General features: G+C 42.0%; 1 protein-coding gene across 2 annotated transcripts in view; it reads left to right on the forward strand.

Annotated features, from left to right (window-relative positions):
- LOC115135306 (sphingosine-1-phosphate lyase 1-like) overlaps positions 1-20,417 on the forward strand; it is a 32,788-nt gene that overhangs the window by 5,915 nt on the left and 6,456 nt on the right. Inside the window, exons 2-13 of one of the 2 annotated variants that reach the window (XM_065023316.1) lie at positions 4,848-4,980; positions 8,280-8,445; positions 9,560-9,627; positions 10,140-10,287; positions 10,701-10,780; positions 10,980-11,108; positions 11,245-11,333; positions 16,271-16,379; positions 17,108-17,206; positions 17,373-17,519; positions 17,695-17,933; positions 18,880-19,026. In XM_065023316.1, coding sequence (XP_064879388.1) covers positions 4,939-4,980; positions 8,280-8,445; positions 9,560-9,627; positions 10,140-10,287; positions 10,701-10,780; positions 10,980-11,108; positions 11,245-11,333; positions 16,271-16,379; positions 17,108-17,206; positions 17,373-17,519; positions 17,695-17,933; positions 18,880-19,026 — 1,463 coding nt within the window. In that variant the 5' untranslated portion in view covers positions 4,848-4,938. The remainder of the gene's footprint in view (positions 1-4,847; positions 4,981-8,279; positions 8,446-9,559; positions 9,628-10,139; positions 10,288-10,700; positions 10,781-10,979; positions 11,109-11,244; positions 11,334-16,270; positions 16,380-17,107; positions 17,207-17,372; positions 17,520-17,694; positions 17,934-18,879; positions 19,027-20,417) is intronic. The other variant, XM_029669851.2, reaches the window with a different exon arrangement.

The following is a 20,417-nucleotide window of genomic DNA, read 5'->3' on the forward strand; positions in this document are numbered from 1 at the left end:
GGGAACTTTATGAAATGGGTTTCCATGGCCGAGCAGCCACACACAAGCCTAAGATCACCATGCGCAATGCCAAGCATCGGCTGGAGTGGTGTAAAGTTCTCCGACATTGGACTCTGGAGCAGTGAAAATACGTTCTCTGGATTGATGAATCACTCTTCAATATCTGGCAGTCTGACGGACGAATCTGGGTTTGGCGGACGCCTGGAGAACGCTACCTGCCCCAATGCATATTGCCAACTGTAAAGTTTGGTGTAGGATGAATAATGGTATGGGGCTGCTTTTCATGGTTCAGGCTAGACCTCTTAGTTCCAGTGAAGGGAAATCATAACACTAAAGTATACAATGACACTCTAGACAATTTTTTGCTTCCAACTTTGTGGCAACAGTTTGGAGAAGGCCCTTTCCTGTTTCAGCATCACAATGCCCTGGGAAACAAAGTGAGGTCCATACAGAAATAGTTTGTCGAGATCATTGTGGGAGAACTTGACTGGCCTGCACAGAGCCCTGACCTCAACCCCATCGAAGACCTTTGGAATTAATTGGAATGCCGACTGCGAACCAGGCCTAATTGCCCAACATCCGTGCCCGACCTCACTAATGGTCTTGTGACTCAATGGAAGCAAGTCCCCGCAGATGTTCCAACATGTAGTGGAAAGCCTTCCCATAAAAGTGGAGGCTGTTATAGGAGCAAATGCCCATGATTTTGGAATGAGATTTTCGACGACCAGGTGTCCACGTACTTTTGGTCATGTAGTGTATGTGCGCCTTCTGGTTGGTATTATCATCGGAACAACTTGGACCTTTTTTAACAGACTAAGGGCGATTTATCTATTTGACAAGTATTCCGTACAATTGATATAAAGTATTTAAAATCAAATCTAACTTTATTTGTCACATGCGCCAAACACAACAAGCGTAGACCTTACCGTGAAATGCTTACGTAACAAGCCCTTAATCAACAGTGCAGTTCAAGAAGAGTTATTTATCTTTACCAAATAACTAAAGTAAAAAAATAATAAAAAGTAACACAATAAAATAACGAGGCTATATATAGGGGTACCGGTACCGAGTCAGTGTGCGGGGGTACAGGTTAGCTGAGGTAATTTGTACATGTATGCATAGTCACTTCACCCCTACCTACATGATAAACCGCGAGTAGCAGTAGCGTACAAAATAAATGGAGGGGGGCTGGGGGGGTCAATGTAAATAGTCCGGTGGCCATTTGATTAATTGTTCAGCAGTCTTATGGCTTGGGAGTAGAAGCTGTTAAGGAGCCTTTTGTTCCTAGACTTGGCACTCCAGTACCACTTGCCCTAGCGGTAGCAGAGAAAACAGTCTATGACTTTGGTGACTGGAGTCTCTGACAATTTTATGGGCTTTCCTCTGACACTGCCTATTATATAGGTCCTGGATGGCAGGAAGCTTGGCCCCAGTGATGTACTGGGCCGTATACACTACCCTCTGTAGCGCCTTAAGATCAGATGCCGAGCAGTTGCCATACCAGGCGGTGGATGCAACCGGTCAGGATGTTCTCGATGGTGCAGCTGTATGACTTTTTTGGGGATCTGGGGACCCATGCCAAATCTTTTCAGTCTCCTGAGATCTTTTCAGTCTCCGGAGGGGGGGAAAGGTTTTGTTGTGCCTTTCGTCATATACCAACTGTGGGAATTTACCCAACCCTTTTGTATGAATGGAAACTAATGTTGGCGTAGCCTACTGTTATTATTTAATTTGTTTTCTATTTATTTTATGCATTAAATGCAACTGTCTTTAAAATGAAGTTTCTGGTATAGTAATTTCCTATCCAGATCTGGGTCAAATATCCTTCCACTGTCCATATTTTAAATGTGTAACTAAATGATGTCAATCCCCCGATTTGAGTTATTTATGCCAGAAGGGCGTGTGCCGGAATCGAACCCACGGTAGGTCTATGTGCGCAATGAAGGCAGCGGCACAAATTAACTCAGTGTTGACAGTTGAAGCTTAGATCATGGTATTTGACTTCATTATTTGAAGTATTTGAATTTTATTTTCCATAAAACACAGACCTTAGAACTCTAAGAATTCATAAAATGTGTTTGCCAAGCCAGTGTTGATACTAATGTTTATTATCACACTGTTTTCCCCTTGATGTCTCTCATAGCAGTGGCCTCCTCACACCCAGTACATTTCCATGAGAAATACGACCTCCCCTTGGAGACAACAAAGGTCTCCTTACAGAATACTGTTGGCCTGGGAAAACGGATGCATGGGCGTTTACACAACAATAGGGAGAACAAAATAAGCGTGGGCTTCAGACCCGGCTAGGGCACTGCATTATTTCTCCTAATGCGAAGACTGCCACGAAAAAAATGTTTTGTGACGGACAAACGTATGTTATTTAAAAAATGTCAGAAAGAAATGTGTCGGGTAACAAAGAGCACGTACGTGGCAAAATGGTTTATATCTGTTGCACCAGGACTTTCATTTTGCCCTGACGCAAGATAACACCATTTAATCTCTCCAGTTTATGGCATATAAAAAAATTAAATGTGGCACTGGATGCTCAGCGCTGCAGTCTGTGCTACAGAAAGCACAGAAGAACTCAAAAGGGAACTACAGCTTTTGCATACATATTTTAAAAATCCTGACAAAACGTTCGTTTTTTTTTCTCTCACCATTTTAGATGGAGAATGAAACCTAATCCTATGATAATGCATAAACATTAGCTGCCCATCTGATACATGGCCGCTGCTGGTCACATAGTATGTTTCTCCCAACTCTGCGCTATTTCGCTAACCTTGGCAAACCTGTCGGAGATTAAACCTAACAACTGTCGTCAGTGGGTGTATTCTTGTGATTGAAAGGCAAAGCTTTCATTCAGGTTCATCCATTGTAGAATTTGGGTTTGTCATTACTATAGGCTAGGCCCCTGCCTGTAAAACTACTGTCAGTAGTCTTTATTACGTAAACCATTTTTTTAAAATGTCATACTCTTTTTTGTTTTTTTTGCTGCGACTTTTACTAGACCTGGATTGACGTGATTCCATTTAAGCAAGTAGTCAGTCGTCAATTAAAGCCCACATTTCTAATGAAGTAACTAAAAGTGTTTGCGTTGCAAACACATACTCTGCGTTGAGCATGGTTAGTTTGCATGATGTCATTGTACTGCATCACCAGTACCTATTATATTTCCCCCAAGGCTTTATGCGATGTTCGATTCAGTGGTTAGGAATAGTGGTTATTCAAGTTACTGTCTTGTGGACCTTAAGCTTTTTCCTATCTGATTATAGGAGACCTTCATGGATACTACCTTTATTGTTATCAAGCAGAAACGCAGTGTTGTAAAAAAATAAAAAGTAGTGATCTAGATAAACACATTTTACCGCACTCATGAAATTAATGAATTATTTACTATAGCCACTGATTTGGGAATAGGCTTAATTTGTCAAATGCAGATACGGTATGAGCAGTTTTTCCTATATTCCACACCTGAAATAGTGTATTCCTTACTGAATATATTTTGTATTTGGAATACGTTAGTGATACGTCTATCAGATAGTCATTTATTTTTGAGTTGATTGATAATGAACACCTGCATGTTATTGCACTTCCTCTGCACTCAAATGAACACCAAGTGAATTTGTTTGGGGAGGGAAAAGTGTCTGAGGTTTCTCTCCTCCATTGGCTACAAATGTTATGTCTAATGGATGACAGAGGCAGAGTGTAGTCAGCTGACTCCTATTCCTCCACCTCACCTGGTTGTGGGATTTTAAAAAACAAACATGTATTTCACCTTTTTATTTAAACAGATAGGCCATTTGAGAACAAGTTCTCATTTACAACTGCGACCAGGGCTACCTGTCACTCTAAAGACTAGTTGGATTTTGAAGTAGCAGATTACCCAAGTCACTTTCTCTCTAATGTAATGTCCGCAACTGCGTGTCTACAGAGCGAAAGAAATTGAACCGTAGCGCGAGTCTTCTGGTGTAAGTACTTGTCATTAGTAGACGTAAGTACTTGCCATTAGTAGACGTATTGGTACTTGTTGGGTATTGTATTTCTACTTTCGCAAAGATTAAAGTTGACTGATGGTGTGTTGAACTGTGTACGATGGAAAGTGTGATGTCAATTGATTATGAGGGAATTGCATTGTGACTTGTGTGTTTTAAGGGTTTGTCATTTCGATCTTGTGCACAGGATGTAAATCTGCTATTGGGGACATGATTAAATGACGGTGATATGTGGTGAGTCAGTGTCTGTAGCTAGGTTTCCATCCAACTGGCAAAATAGTTTTATGTGAATATTCTAAAGTCCATTTTGAAATATTATGCACATTTTCCCACCAGAGATGTTTCCATCAAATTTACTTGTTGCGGATAAAAGGCTGTGAGTGATGCACATAAAAATTACTTGTTTTTGTGACCAAATTGTGCACTGAACAAAAATGTTAATGCAACATTTTCAAAGATTTTACTGAGTTCATTTTGAGGAAATCAGTCAATTGAAATGCATTAATTAGGCCCTAATCTAAGGATTTCATATGACTGGGCAGGGGTGCAGCCATTGGTGGGCCTTGGAGGGCATAGGCCCAACCACTTGGCAGCCAGGCCTACCCACTGGGGAGTTTTTCCCTTCAAAAGGGCTTTATTACAGACAGAAATACTCCTCAGCTCCCTCCCTCCTTCCCTGCCTCCCCTCCCTCCTTCCCTGCCTCCCCTCCCTCCTTGCCTCCCTTGCCTCCCCTCCCCTCCCCAGATGATCCCACAAGTGGGGAAGCTGGATGGCCTACACAGGGCCCTGACCTCCAAATGACATTGGAGGCGCCTTATGGTAGAGAAATGAACATTTTAATTATCTGTCAACAGATCTGGTGGACCTTCCTGCAGTCAACATGCCAATTGCACGCTCCCTCAACTTGAGACTGTTGAATCAGCTTCTTGATATGCCACACCTGTCATGGATTATCTTGGCAAAGGAGAAATGCTCACTAACAAGGATGTAATTATTTTTTATTCGATTTTTTATTCGATTTAACTAGGCAAGCCAGAACACATTCCTAATTACAATGACGGCCTAGGAACAGTGTGTTGTTCAGGGGCAGAACAATAGATGTTTACCTTGTCAGCTCGGGGATTCGATCTAGCAACCTTTCGGTTACTGGCCCAACGCTCTAACAACTAGGCTACCTGCCACCCCAAACAAATTATTTTTGCACAAAATTTGAGAAATAAGCTGTTGTCCATATGGAACATTTCTGGGATTCTTCATTATTTATATCAGCTCGTGAAACATGGGACCAACAACGTTTTATATTTTTGTTCAGTATATTTATTTTTGTCCTCTTTGATGGGGGGGGGGGGGGGTTACAGGTACAATATACAGTTGAAGTCGGAAGTTTACGTACACCTTAGCCAACTACATTTAAACTCAGTTTTCACAATTCCTGACATTTAATCCTAATAAATATTCCCCGTTTTAGGTCAGTTAGGATCACCACTTTATTTTAAGAATGTGAAATGGTAGAATAATAGTAGTGATTTAGTTCAGCTTTTATTTCTTTCATCACAGTCCCAGTGGGTCAGAAGTTTACATACAATCAATTAGTATTTGGAAGCATTGCCTTTAAATTGTTTAACTTGGGTCAAATGTTTCGGGTAGCCTTCCACAAGCTTCCCACAATAAGTTGGGTGAATTCCTCCTGACAGAGCTGGTGTAACTGAGTCAGGTCTGTAGGCCTCCTTGCTCGCACACGCTTTTTCAGGTCTGCCCACAAATATTCTATAGGATTGAGGTTAGGGCTTTGTGATGGCCTCTCCAATACCTTGACTTTGTTGTCCTTAAGCCATTTTGCCACAACTTTGTAAGTATGCTTGGGGTCATTGTCCATTTGGAAGACCCATTTGCAACCAAGCTTTAACTTCCTGACTGATGTCTTGAGATGTTGCTTCAATATATCCACATAATTTTCCAACCTCATGATGCCATCTATTTTGTGAAGTGCACCAGTCCCTCCTGCAGCAAAGCACCCCCACAACATGATGCTTCCACCCCTGTGCTTCACGGTAGGGATGGTGTTCTTTGGCTTGCAAGCATCCCCCTTTTCCCCCCAAACATAACGATGGTCATTTTGGCCAAACAGTTCTACTTTCGTTTCATCAGACCAGAGGACATTTCTCCAAAAAGTACGATCTTTGTCCCCATGTGCAGTGGCAAACCGTCGTCTGGCTTTTTTATTGGCGGTCTTGGAGCAGTGGCTTCTTCCTTGCTGAGCGGCCTTTCAGGTTATGTCGCTATAGGACTTGTTTTACTGTGGATATAGATACTTTTGTTTCCTCCAGCATCTTCACAAGGTCTTTTGCTGTTGTTCTGGGATTGATTTGCACTTTTCGCACCAAAGTACGTTCATCTCTAGGAGACCTCTAGGAGATCTCCTTCCTGAGCAGTATGACGGCTGCGTGGTCCCATGGTGTTAGTATGCAAGTATAATTGTTTGTACAGATGAACGTGGTACCGTGCTCCCAAGTATGAACCAGACTTGTGGAGGTCTACAGGTTTGTTTTTCTTGGCTGATTTCTTTTTGATTTTCCCATGATGTCAAGCAAAGAGGCACTGAATTTGAAGGTAGGCTTTGAAATACATCCACAAGTTCACCTCCAATTGACTCAAATGATGTCAATTAGCCTATCAGAAGCTTCTAAAGCCATGACATCATTTTCTAGAATTTTCCAAGCTGTTTAAAGGCACAGCCAACTTAGTGTATGTAAACTTCTGACCCACTGGAATGTGATACAGTGAAATAAATGAGTTTGAATGATTCCAACCGAAGTGTATGTAAACTTCCAACTTCAACTGTGTCTACAACCAAATATTTTAAATCAGAAACGTCTGGGATTCCAATAGTAGGAATGCAGTCCCCTGTTGGGGTCTTGAGAGTCAGTAATGCTGATTTGGTTAGATAAATTCAGCTTCATCTCAAGTTATGAAATTAATCTATGATCTTCAATGTGTTTGGGAGAGATTTAAGATAAGTCGTCTAGATATAGTAAAATATTGTCTGCATATAATGAGATTAATTGATAACACCAATTTGCCAAAAATCTACTTATTTCTTTCGATTGAAAAGTTGCCAGGGCCAGATGTTCCATGGAAAATAAAAATAGCAAAGGACAAATAAGTAAGTCTCAAGATGGGACGACAGCATTTTGGAAATCAGTTTTAATTTCTGTGTTTATCAAAGATGGGGGATGATTATGAGAACACTGGGTGGCATCCTTACTTTTATAAAAAAAAGGTAACATTTGTGCTGTCTTCGCATCTCTCTCAAGTGAACAGCTGTGTTAATCATTTTGGGCATTAGTGGACTTAATTTCGTTTCAAAATGTTAAATATAACAAAAATAACTTTTGTGGTTAAATTGCTCTTCTCTGACGAGTCGCGGTTTTGTCTCACCAGGGGTGATAGTCAGATTCGTGTTTATTATCGAAGGAATGAGCGTTACACCGAGGCCTGTACTCTGGAGCGGGATCGATTTGGAGGTGGAGGGTTCGTCATGGTCTGGGGCGGTGTGTCACAGCATCATCGGACTGAACTTGTCATTTCAGGCAATCTCAACGCTGTGTGTTACAGGGAAGACATCCTCCCTCATGTGGTACCCTTTCTGCAGGCTCATCCTGACATGACTCTCCAGCATGACAATGCTTCCAGCCATACTGCTCGTTCTGTGTGTGATTTCCTGTAAGACAGGAATGTCATTGTTCTGCCATGGCCAGCAAAGAACCCGGATCGCAATCCCATTGAGCACGTTTGGGACCTCTTGGATCGGAGGGTGAAGGCTAGGGCCATTCCCCCCAGAAATGTCCGGGAACTTGCAGGTGCCATGGTGGAAGAGTGGGGTAACATCTCACAGCAAGAACGGGCAAATCTGGTGCTGTCCATGAGGAGAAGATGCACTGCAGTACTTAATGCAGCTGGTGGCCACACCAGATACTGGTGGTTACTTTTGATTTTGACCCTCCCCCTTTGTTCAGGGACACATTATTCCATTTCTGTTAGTCACATGTCTGTGGAACTTGTTCAGTTTATGTCTGTTGAATGTTATGTTCATACAAATATTTACACAGGTTAATAATAAGTTTGCTGAAAATAAACGTAGTTGACAGTGAGAGGATGTTTTTTGGGGGGGGCTGAGTTTGTGCATGTAGTCTCCACGGCCCACCCAGAAAATCCTTACACGTTGCATAGCAGTACAGACGGAGCTACAATTGGAAATGAACAATGTCATCTCTCTATGTTCCTAGAGTGCCTTGGAGGTGTACAAGGAGATGCTACTGCTCTACCTGGAGGAAGGCAAGCGGCTTGTGAACACCAACTGCGAGGAGCTGGAACCCTGGCAGATCATTGGAGCTACTCTCGTATCTACCCTAGGAGCAGTCTGGGTCAAAGGCTTCTTGTTTCAGCAAGAAAGTATGTTTTCTCATTATGGAATAAAGCATGCGTGTATCGTATGCATGGAAAATGTGATGAATGGGTGTTCTACATTATGGAAAGTGTTTTTTTTTTTGTGGTTTTAATCAGACATGCTGCTTCGTGATTCTTTACCTGTCTGAATGAGTGTGCAATTATTCACTTCCCCTCGTGGATTTAAAAGGAACGGACTGGTGTAAGAATATGATGTAATACTCTCTCTGGCTCATGCTTATGTCAATCCAATGTGCAGACTGGTAGAACGGTAAAGAATTGAGATGCAGGGTAGGTGTCAGCATTAAAGCACCTAGAGTTGGAACCGAAGTATGGCAGGGATTGAGTATTTTGGGGTTGCCCGACGATTATGATCACTTGCCCCAAAATGTTTAGTAGCTATTTTCACCGACACACAGTGGAGGAACCAGAGAGTCCAGACTACTGTAATTCTTTGTATTTTGGTTGTTGTCAGTTAAAATAAATGACCTGCCCAATGGGGCAACTGCTCAGGTCACTTGCCCCGGGCATAATGGCAACCCTTAATCTCAATCCCTGTATGGACTTGAATACTTTTTCCTGATATAATTGTGAGCAATGATCAGCTGACAAAACAATTTTGGTGTATCGCTGATCAGTTACAGCACTCTGTCGCTGGCCAACCATTTGAAATATGTTTGAACTTGCTGTATTTGTTCTTGTTCCACACTTCAGTTAGCTGGAAAATGTACAAAGAGACTGTTTTACAGTCATTACAAGTGACATAACTATGTTCGGACATGTTAGTGTTCTCACTTGATGTTTGTGCATTTTCCAGAATACTACAGATCAATGATATTTCTATTCCAAATCAGTGGAAATTACGATTCGTTTTTTGTTGTTGATGGCAAGTAACTTGCAGTACACAAAATCTAATTTGTCAGGAATGTTGTCAGGAAACTGTGTTCCAGTATTAGCTTGTACGCCAGCTGTTGGTCTTTTTTTGAATTGTCTGCCCTTTCCAAGCAGCTGCATTATTATATAAAAATTCCCCGTTGAATTCAGCTTGTGGTTTTGTACTGTGCTGCACATCTACCATTTATTTCAACACAATCAGTCTCTTTCTTTTGTCGCTTAATAGCCCTGACATCCCGACTCAAGAAGCAGTGCTTTCGACTCATCAGAAAAATACCCTTTGTTGGCGCGACAGTAAGTTTCAAGCGGTTATTGTGTTCCTCTATTCCACAGATGTGCTCTGATTCTTCCTTGTCTGGCGTGGTATGAGTCACTCACTGATGACTTGAGTGTCGGCATGCGGGAAGGGGGGGGGGGTGAGACCTTTGACACAGTTTACATCATGGACTTGTGATAATGTTGGGTTACTGTTGGTCATTACAGAATGACTAGAACTATTTGGATTTAATAGGCTACACTTTAATCCGATGGTTACATCTAAATTTACATTATATAAGTTGAGTGCTGTCTAGCCACAAACATATTTGGATAGCATGCCAGGAAGATCTGGGCGAGCACCTATACTTTCACAACTAGCTAGTTTTGATTGCTTTCATATATTTCCGAGAACACTTTTAGATAAATTGTGAACGCCAGAGTGTTGTAGCCTAAACACTCTCCTCAATGCCACTCCTCCTTGGGAATGGTTTGTGTTGTCTGAGCGGTGATGTGTGTAATGTAACTAACTCGGTGTCTCTTTGCACCAGATCCAGAACCAGCTGAAAAAGGCCCTGGCTGACATGTCTCTCAGTCTTTGCACACTGAAGGAGGGCATGAGCTACACTAAACAGCTGCCTGAACAAGGGCTTAGCCAAGTTCAAGTTCTAGACCGGATCAGAGAGTATCAAACACTGAGTAAGTGGCTGAGAGTTGTCCCAGAGCATTTTCTGGAGCTTATTTTTCTACATTCTGTCTTTGTAGCCTATGGGGCCGTTGACTTACTGCCCTATATATATATATATATATATGGTATTGACTATATCATAGAAAAGAAAATACAGAGTAAGATGCACTGGTATGTTCTAGACTGTGTTTTTGTTGAGAAATAATATAATGTAATGGCATAATATAATGGCTTATTACGGAGCAAATTACCTAACGTGCCTTTTTTGTATTGACTACTTGTGGCAAAATAAACGTGACAAACGTTTTGACAAGTGTGCCTGTTGCACAGGGTGTTTTTAGCATTGGTTTTATTTGTAGGGAAAGTTGTGAAATTATAATATATAGTCATTTCCTGAGGTATTGCTGTTGTCTGCACTTCGCAGATGAAGTGGATTGGGAGAAAGGACGAGTTTCAGGCGCAGTGTACTGGGGAGATCAGACACTTACCAAACTTTTGGTGAAGGTATGTCTAGTCCACAAAACAACAGTCTTTGTTTTGTCTTGAATTCTTTGAATGAACAATCAAGTTTAACATTATGTGTAGTGTTTTGAGTAATACATTTTTTAAAATTTAAGGCTCATTCTACAGTCTGAATATCCCTTGTTTATATGACAAATCTCATCGCTTAGTGATTCCCTTATATTCCTCCTTTTGTTTCTAGGTATATGGAGACTTTGCATGGAGCAACCCACTTCACCCAGACCTCTTTCCCGGTGTGAGGAAGATGGAGGCAGAGATTGTGAGAATGGCGTGTACCCTCTTCAACGGTGGGCCCAACTCTTGTGGCACAGTGAGTTTACCTTCAGTACTCCCACAAGACTCACTGACCTAGGGTTTGGGAAATGTTCTTCTCAAGAGAATAATCAAAACGTATGCACCAGCATATTTTGAACACTGATTGCTGCTGCTGTTTTTGCTTTGTCCAGGTCACCTCCGGAGGAACTGAAAGCATATTGATGGCATGCAAGGCGTACAGAGACATGGCCTATGAGCGGGGTGTGAAACATCCTGAAATGTAAGTTCACTGTCAAAATATAGCCCCAGATTATTTTTATTCATGGCACACCAGATGGGTAAAATGGCGCCAGAGAGGATGGCAGACGTTTTACGTGGCCCCAGCCAATTGTTTTTTTTTGTTCATTTATTTGCGTTGTTTAACTTATTTTTAAATTTATTTTGTACATAATGTTGCCGCTACAGTCCGTCTCTTATGACCGAAAATAACTTCTAAACATCAGGACTGCGATTACTCACCACGGACTAACAGAATCTTCTTTTTCCTTTCACGACTCTGACGAGCCCGACGCGAAGGATACTCTGCTTCCTCGGGAACAGGCCCCGATCTCCGTAATCTGCGTGAAGAGGAGGCGGAGAAACTGTAACATCTTATGCTTCACGGAGTCGTGGCTGAATGACGACACTATCAACATACAGCTGGCTGGTTATATAATGTAGTGGCAGGATTAAACAGGTGATGAGGGTAGGAAACATCTCCACCCTGCTGATCCTCAACACTGGGGCCCGACAAGGGTGCGTTCTCAGCTCTCTCCTGTACTCCCTGTTCACCCATGACAGCGTGGCCAAGCACGCCTCCAAATCAATCATCAAGTTTGCAGACGACACTACAGTGGTAGGCTTGATTACCAACAACGACGAGATGGCCTACGGGGACAAGGTGAGGGCCCTCGGAGTGTGGTGTCAGGAAAATAACCTCACACTCAACGTCAACAAAACAAAGGAGATGATTGTGGACTTCAGGAAACAGCAGAGGGAGCACCCCCCTATCCACATCGACTGGACAGTAGTGGAGAAGGTGGAAAGTTTAAGTTCCTCGGCGTACACATCACGGACAAATTGAAATGGTCCACCCACACAGACAGTGTTGTGAAGAAGGCTCAACAGCACCTCTTCAATCTTAGGAGGCTGAAGAAATTTGGCTTGTCACCAAAAACCCTCACAAACATTTACAGATGCACAATCGAGAGCATCCTGTCGTGATGTATCACCGCCTGGCACGGCAATGCTCCGCCCTCAACCGTAAGGCTCTCCAGAGGGTAGTGCGGTTTGCACAATGCATCACCATGGGGCAAACTACCTGCCCTCCAGGGCACCAACATCACCCGATGTCACAGGAAGGCCAAAAAGATTATCAAGGACACTGCCACTGCCAGTTCACCCAACTATCATCCAGAAGGCGAGGGCAGTACAAGTACTTCAAAGCTGGGACCGAGAAGCTGTTTTCCAGTCTCTATCTCAAGGCCATCAGACTGTTAAACAGCCATCACTAACATTGAGTGGCTGCTGCCAACATACTGACTCAAATCTCTAGCCACTTTAATAATTAATAATTTGATGTAATAAATGTATCACTAGTCACTTTAAACAATGGCACTTTATATAATGATTACATGAGCTAAACTACTTCTATGCTCGCTTCGAGGCAAATAACACTATAACATGCATGAGAGCACCAGCTGTTCCGGACGACTGTGTGATTACGCTCTATGCAGCCGATGTGAGGAAGACCTTTAAACAGGTCAACATTCAAAAGGACCACAGGGCCAGACGGATTACCAGGACGTGTACTGTGAGCATGTGTTGACCAACTGGCAAGTGTCTTCACTGACATTTTCAACTTCTCCCTGTCCGAGTCTGTAATACCAACATGTTTCAAGCAGACCACCATAGTCCCTGCCTAAACGACTACCGACCCGTAGCACTCACGTCTGTAGCCATGAAGTGCTTTGAAAGGCTGGTCATGGTTTACATCAGCACCATCATCCCAGAAACCCTAGACCCACTCCAATTTGCATACCGACCCAACAGATCCACAGATGATACAATCTACATTGCACGCCACACCTTCCTTTCCCACCTGGACAAAAGGAACACCTATGTGAGAATGCTATTCATTGACTACAGCTCAGCGTTCAACGCCATAGTGCCCTCAAAGCTCAGGTCCCTGGGATTAAACACCTCCCTCTGCAACTGGAACATGGACTTTCAGATGGGCCGCTCCCCAGGTGGTAAGGGTAGGTAACAACACATCCGCTACGCTGATCCTCAACACTGGGGCCCCACAGGGGTGCGTGCTCAGTCCACTCATGTACTCCTTGTTCGCTCATGACTGCATGGCCAGACACAACTCCAACACCATCAATAAGTTTGCTGATGACACAACAGTGGTAGGCCTGATTACCGACAACGATGAGACCAGCCTATAGGGAGGAGGTCAGAGACCTGGCCATGTGGTGCCTGGACAACAACCTCTCCCTCAACGTGAACAAGACAAAGGAGATGATTGTGGACTACAGGAAAAAGAGGACCGTGCACGCCCCCATTCTCATCGACTGGGCTGCAGTGGGTCAGGTTGAGAGCTTCAAGTTCCTTGGTGTCCACATCACCAACAAACTAACATGGTCCAAGCACACGGAAGACAGGCACACCAAGACAAAACATATTCCCCCTTATGAGACTGAAAATATTTTGCATGGGTCCTCAGATCCTCAAAAGGTTCTACAGCTGCACCATCAAGAGCATCCTGGTTGCATCAATGCCTGGTATGGCAACTGCTCGGCCAACGACCGCAAGGCACTACAGAGGGTAGTGCGAACGGGCCAGTACATCACTGGGGCCAAGCTTCCTGCCATCCAGGACCTCTATACCAGGCGGTGTCAGAGGAAGGCCCTAAAAATTGTCAGACTCCAACCACCCTAGTCATACACTGTTCTCTCTGCTACCGCACGGCATGCGGTACCGGAGCGCCAAGTCTAGATCAAAGAGGCTTCTAAACAGCTTCTACCCCCAAGCCATAAGACTCCTGAACATCTAATCAAATGGCTACCCAGACTATTTGCTGTGGCCCCTCACCCCCTCTTTACACCACTGCTACTCTCTGTTGTTATCTATGCATAGTCACTTTAATAACTCTACCTACATGTACATACTTCCACAAATAACCGGTGCCCCCGCACATTGACTCTGTATCAGTACCCCCCTGTATACAGTTGAAGTCGGAAGTTTACGTACACCGTAGCCAAATACATATAAACTCAGTTTTTCACAATTCCTGACATTTTAATCTTAGTAAAAATACCCTGTCTTAGGTCAGTTAGGATCACCACTTTATTTTAATGTGAAATGTCAGAATAATAGTAGAGAGTGATTTATTTCAGCTTTTATTTCTTTCATCACAGTCCCAGTGGGTCAGAAGTTTGCATACACTCAATTAGTATTTGGTAGCATTGCCTTTTAAATTGTTTAACTTGGGTCAAATGTTTCGGGTAGCCTTCCACAAGCTTCCCACAATGAGTTGGGTGAATTTTGGCCCATTCCTCTGGACAGCGCTGGTGTAGCTGTGTCGGGTTTGTAGGCCTCCTTGCTCGCACACACATTTCAGTTCTGCCCACACATTTTCTAAGTGGATTGAGGTCAGGGTTTTGTGATGGCCACGCCAATACCTTGACTTTGTTGTCCTTAAGCCATTTTGCCACAACTTTGTAAATATGCTTGGGGTCATTGTCCATTTGGAAGACCCATTTGCGACCAAGCTTGAACTTCCTGACTGATGTCTTGAGATGTTGCTTCAAGATATCCACATAATTTTCCTGCCTCATGATGCCATCTATTTTGTGAAGTATACCAGTCCCTCCTGCAGCAAAGCACCCCCACAACATGATGCTGCCACCCCCGTGCTTTACAGTTGGGATGGTGTTCTTCGGCTTGCAAGCATCCCCCTTTTTCCTCCAAACATAACGATGGTCATTTTGGCCAAACAGTTCTATTTTTGTTTCATCAGACCAGAGGACATTTCTCCAAAAAGTACGATCTTTGTCCCCATGTGCAGTTGCAAACCGTAGTCTGGCTTTTTTATGGGGGTTTTGGAGCGATGGCTTCTTCCTTGCTGAGTGGCCTTTCAGGTTATGTCGCTATAGAACTTGTTTTACTGTGGATATAGATACTTTTGTACCTGTTTCTTCCAGCATCTTCACAAGGTCCTTTGCTGTTGTTCTTGGATTGATTTGCACTTTTCGCACCACAGTATGTTAATTTCTAAGAGACCGAACGCGTCTCCTTTCTGAGCGGTTTGACGGCTGCGTGGTCCCATGATGTTTATACTTGCGTACTATTGTTTGTACAGATAAACGTGGTACCTTCAGGCATTTGGAAATTGCTCCCAAGGATGAACCAGAGGTCTACAATTTGTTTTCTGAGGTCTTGGCTGATTTCTTTTTTTGATTTTCCCATGATGTCAAGCAAAGAGGCACTGAGTTTGAAGGTAGACCATGAAATACATCAACAGGTACACCTCCAATTGACTCAAATGATGTCAATAAGCCTATCAGAAGCTTCTAATGCCATGACATCATTTTCTGGAATTTTCCATGCTGTTTAAAGGTTCAGTCAACTTACTGTATGTAAACTTCTGACCCACTGGAATTGTGATATCATGAAATAATCTATATGTAAAGAAATGTTGGAAAAATGACTTGTCATGCACAAAGTAGATGTGCTAACCGACTTGCCAAAACTATAGTTTGTTTACAAGAAATCTGTGGAGTTGTTGAAAAACAAGGTTTAATGACTCCAACCTAAGTGTATGTAAACTTCCGACTTCAACTGTATAGTCTCGCTATTGTTACTTCGCTGCTGCTCTTTAATTACTTGTTACTTTTATCTCTTATTCTTATCTTAAATGTTTTGAATCTGCGTTGTTAATTAGGGGCTCGTTAGTAAGCTTTTCACTAAGGTCTACCTACACTTGTTGTATTTGGCTCATGTGACTAATACAATTTGATTTGGTCTCAGAACAAGCTTGATTTGCATGATCAATGTTTGCGGTCTCATAAAATGGTGATTGTGGCTGTATATACGGGTTATATCGCCTGTGAAATTGGTTTTTATACAGTACAGGGAATAATCTGTGCTGTATTTCCTCCCCTAATTTTGCAGTGTCGCACCAGTCAGTGTTCATGCAGCCTTTGACAAAGCAGCAAACTACTTTGGAATGAAGCTTGTTCACATCCCCCTGGACAAGAAGACCTTGAAAGTGGATGTTAAGGTGCAAATATTTATTTTGTTCCTATACTAATGGTTAGTCCAAATAATAACTTGACTGGAAAGTCAGTCCGTGCTCAATAAACAAAAGATCTGCATACACAGAAGGTCAGAGTAAATGTAGGTTGGTTGGTTTACAAATTCCCAATTGTAACTGGTAGCTTTGACCCCAGCCTACTTTAGGTAACAAGAATACGGTGTGATGTCTTGCAACGTGACACTACTTTAACTAATGACTGTCACTGCTGTGACTGACTGGGGAACTCTTCCTCTGTTTGGACTGTTTTAAGATGACAATTTCAGACATGACAATAGTTACAGGTAGCGTCACAGCCCTAGTTTTTTTGCATCTCGATTTTTTTCCATGGCAAGAATGAAAACACAAAGACTGAACTCTTTGGTCCTTTAAAAAAAACTGCAAACCTAAAATATTGTGTGACGTAGCTTGAAAAAATACATTAATGTCACTCTGGATGACAACGTAATGATGTTTGTTTCCAGAATTAGGGCTGTTTTCCTAAAGAAGTTAAATCGTCTTCGTGTTTTGTTTCCTTGCCAGTATCGCAATACTGGTGTCGTCCCGGGCCTACAAAAAACATGGTGGCAACAATGACATTAGAATGACTGGTTCTTACTGAGGGTGGATGAGACTTATCATCGCCATAATCATTTGTCTTAAAACAATATCACGATTCCTTTTAACTCCTGATAACTCCTAGTTGTTTTGTATAGGCTATGAGGCGAGCCATCAACAAGAACACAGCCATGCTGGTATGCTCCGCACCCCAGTTCCCCCATGGAATCATTGATCCTATTGAGGAAGTAGGAAAGGTAAAGCGTCTCATTGTTATCTACTTCTCATACTAAGTCATGGGAAAATGTATTTTAAAAACCGGTAATTCTTACATTAAGTTGCTTGTGTACCTGTGTAGTAACAATGTTGTTGCATAGTACTTTACCTGAAATGACCTAATCCATCACACATGGTGTTTTTCAGCTGGCTGTAAAGTACAACCTCCCTCTGCATGTGGATGCTTGTTTGGGAGGGTTTCTAATAGTTTTCATGGCCAAAGCCAATTACCCACTGGCTCCCTTTGACTTCAGGGTAAAGGGTGTGACCAGCATCTCTGCAGACACACACAAGGTAAGAACAGGGTGTGGATCTCAGACAGTCTTACCTAACATTTTCTCCCTCTTGCTTTTCAATCATAAGATGCTCATTGTTTCATAAACATCTTGTTTTTTTGGTTGTTGTGTTGACTGGTTGTTGTTGTTGTTGTTGACTAATTTATAGTTTTTTTGATCTACCTCTACTCCAGTACGGCTTTGCCCCCAAAGGTTCATCAGTGATCCTGTATAGTGACAAACAGTACAGGCATTACCAGTACTTTGTGGCTCCAGACTGGCAGGGGGGCATCTATGCATCCCCATCAGTGGCAGGTTCTCGGCCAGGCGGTATCATCGCAGCGTGCTGGGCCACCATGATGTACATGGGAGAGGATGGCTACATAAAGACTACGAAGAAGATCATTGACACTGCACGAACTATCAAGACAGAGTAAGAGACCCATCTTTTACTGTAGACATTATAGGCCTTGATTTTCGTCTTTCTCTGTTAAACTTCTTAAGGATTGCCTAAAATGACATACCCAAATCTAACTGCCTGTAGCTTAAGACCTGACGCAAGGATTTGCATATTCTTGATAACATTTTGAAAGGAAACACTTTGAATTTTGGGGAAATGTGAAATGAATGTAGGAGAATATAACACATTAGATCTGGTAAAAGATAATACAATAAAATAAAAAAAGTTTTTTTGTTTGTACTATGATCATTGAAATGCAAGAGAAAGGCCATAATGCATTATTCCATCCCAGTCGCAATTTCGATTTTGGCCACTAGACTGTAAGTGCAAAGTTTTAGACTGATCCAATGAACCATTGCATTTCTGTTCATCATTTTGTATCAAGACTGCCCAAATGTGCCTAATTGGTTTATTAATACATTTTCAAGTTCATAGCTGTACACTCTTCTCAAACAATAGCATGGTATTATTTCATTGTATTTGCCATTACAATGAAATTGGACAGTGCTGTTAGATTAACAAGAATTTAAGCTTTCTGCCAATTTCAGGTATGTCCATGTCCTGGGAAATTTTCTTGTTGCTTACAACCTCATGCTAATTGCATTAGCCTACATTAGCCTACAACCGTCCCAAGTTCGGGACACAGAGCCTGTGGAGGTTTTAACCAGATTTGGATATGTGGTAAAGCAAAACCTTTATAGGTATAATCAGAAACATTATGGTTGTTTTTCTTTCATCAAGTTTGCTTGTTTGATTCGCTTTCTGTTGGTTCCTAAACCATCTTTTAACCTATTTACAACAGGCCCAGAATATTGTTAGATTTCACTGTTTCTAACAGCTCTTTGTAAGCAAATTGAGATCAATGTTTTTGGATAGGATAAATATTTGTGGTGTGTTGGTTTTGTTTATTTCTGGATAGAATCCGTAAGATAAATGGAGTGTTTGTGTTTGGAGACCCTGAAGTGTCCGTGGTGGCAATAGGCTCTGACGTCTTCGACATTTTCCGTTTATCCAATGCACTGACGTCAAAGGGTTGGAATCTCAACACGCTACAGTATCCATCCAGGTATGTTTCCCTAAACTTTTTTCACATCTTTGAAATTCAGTCATACTTATCAATTATAATGTATACCTTTTTTCATAGAATATTAACTATGCACTGTATGCTGAGGTAATACCAGAAAACAAAGTCACGATGTGGACAAAATATCTAATTGCGATTTCTTTGGGCCGGATATTGCGAACACTTGGGTGAAAACTTGGTAATTCCATCAGACATGGTGAAAACAATTGTCAGGGTGGATAACATCACTTCTAACATAAGATTGTGTGAATGAATACACAAGCAAATGAAACAAATTATTTTCCAACGTTGTAAATGGCTAGATAGGATTATTCCACCTACATATTAGCAAACGTAAATGTTTAACGTGGTCATCCAAATATAGTGCGCTGTAAGCACAGCACTTATTCGTGAATGAATGAGGAGTTCCTATTTTACCATTGCTTTCTTAAATAACCTAAATTAACCGTAGGCTGCCGATGGAATAGGAAGCTTGTGATTATGTATATGTAGGCGTATTAAATGTCAAAGTGCCTTAAACATATAACACGTAGCCTACTGATGGCAAGGTGAATCCTGTCCAAAACATTGGAGTCTGGTCCAGTAAATCAATGTGACATGTTTCAACTTCTCCCTTATTTGTGTTGTACAGTGTAGGATTCTTGTATCTCCTGTCCAGCTTGTTTATCATCTTCTTGGAGCTGTCTTTGCGGAATGTGTAAATAGGAACCATGCCTTTGGCTAGGGGATAGCCTGCGGGATGTTTTTTTTATTTTTATGTAGGACGTTACACTTGAAAACGCATAGGCAATCAATGCCTGTTTACGGTTGGTGGCTGAGGGGCTTTGCTGCTGTCGGGCACTTTTTTTCTTCAGTGGTGTAAACTACTTAAGTAAAAATACTTTGAAGTACTACTCAAGTACTTTTTTTGGGTATCTGTAATTTACTATTTATATATATTTTTACAACCTTTACTCCACTACATTCCTAAAGAAAATGTATGTACTTTTTACTCCATTAGGGCTGTCCCCGACAAAGAAAATCATTGGTCGACCAAGAGTCAGTCATCTGTTTTTTTTTTCAAATGTGTTTTTCCATATATAGAAACATCCTATGTGTTTTAATCAAATCAACTATATGCACTGCGCTTAGTGCTGTTACCGTATTACGGCCACACCAGCAGTTATGAGTCAGTTAAATTCCATGTGACCGTTGAGTCATGGTAATCTCCTCTTATGCAATCAGGACATGTGTTGAGAGTACCCATCTCGCCAATGGCCTGGTACTCAGGGGCTCTATTGTCCTTCTAACCACTCTGACATTAATGCAATTCAAACAAACACTTATCAAAACAGTATTGTGCTTTTAAAACGCACCTCACTGTCATTGATCAA

The sequence above is a fragment of the Oncorhynchus nerka genome, linkage group LG10 (genome assembly GCF_034236695.1).
Source record: "Oncorhynchus nerka isolate Pitt River linkage group LG10, Oner_Uvic_2.0, whole genome shotgun sequence".
Classification (NCBI taxonomy): domain Eukaryota; kingdom Metazoa; phylum Chordata; class Actinopteri; order Salmoniformes; family Salmonidae; genus Oncorhynchus; species Oncorhynchus nerka.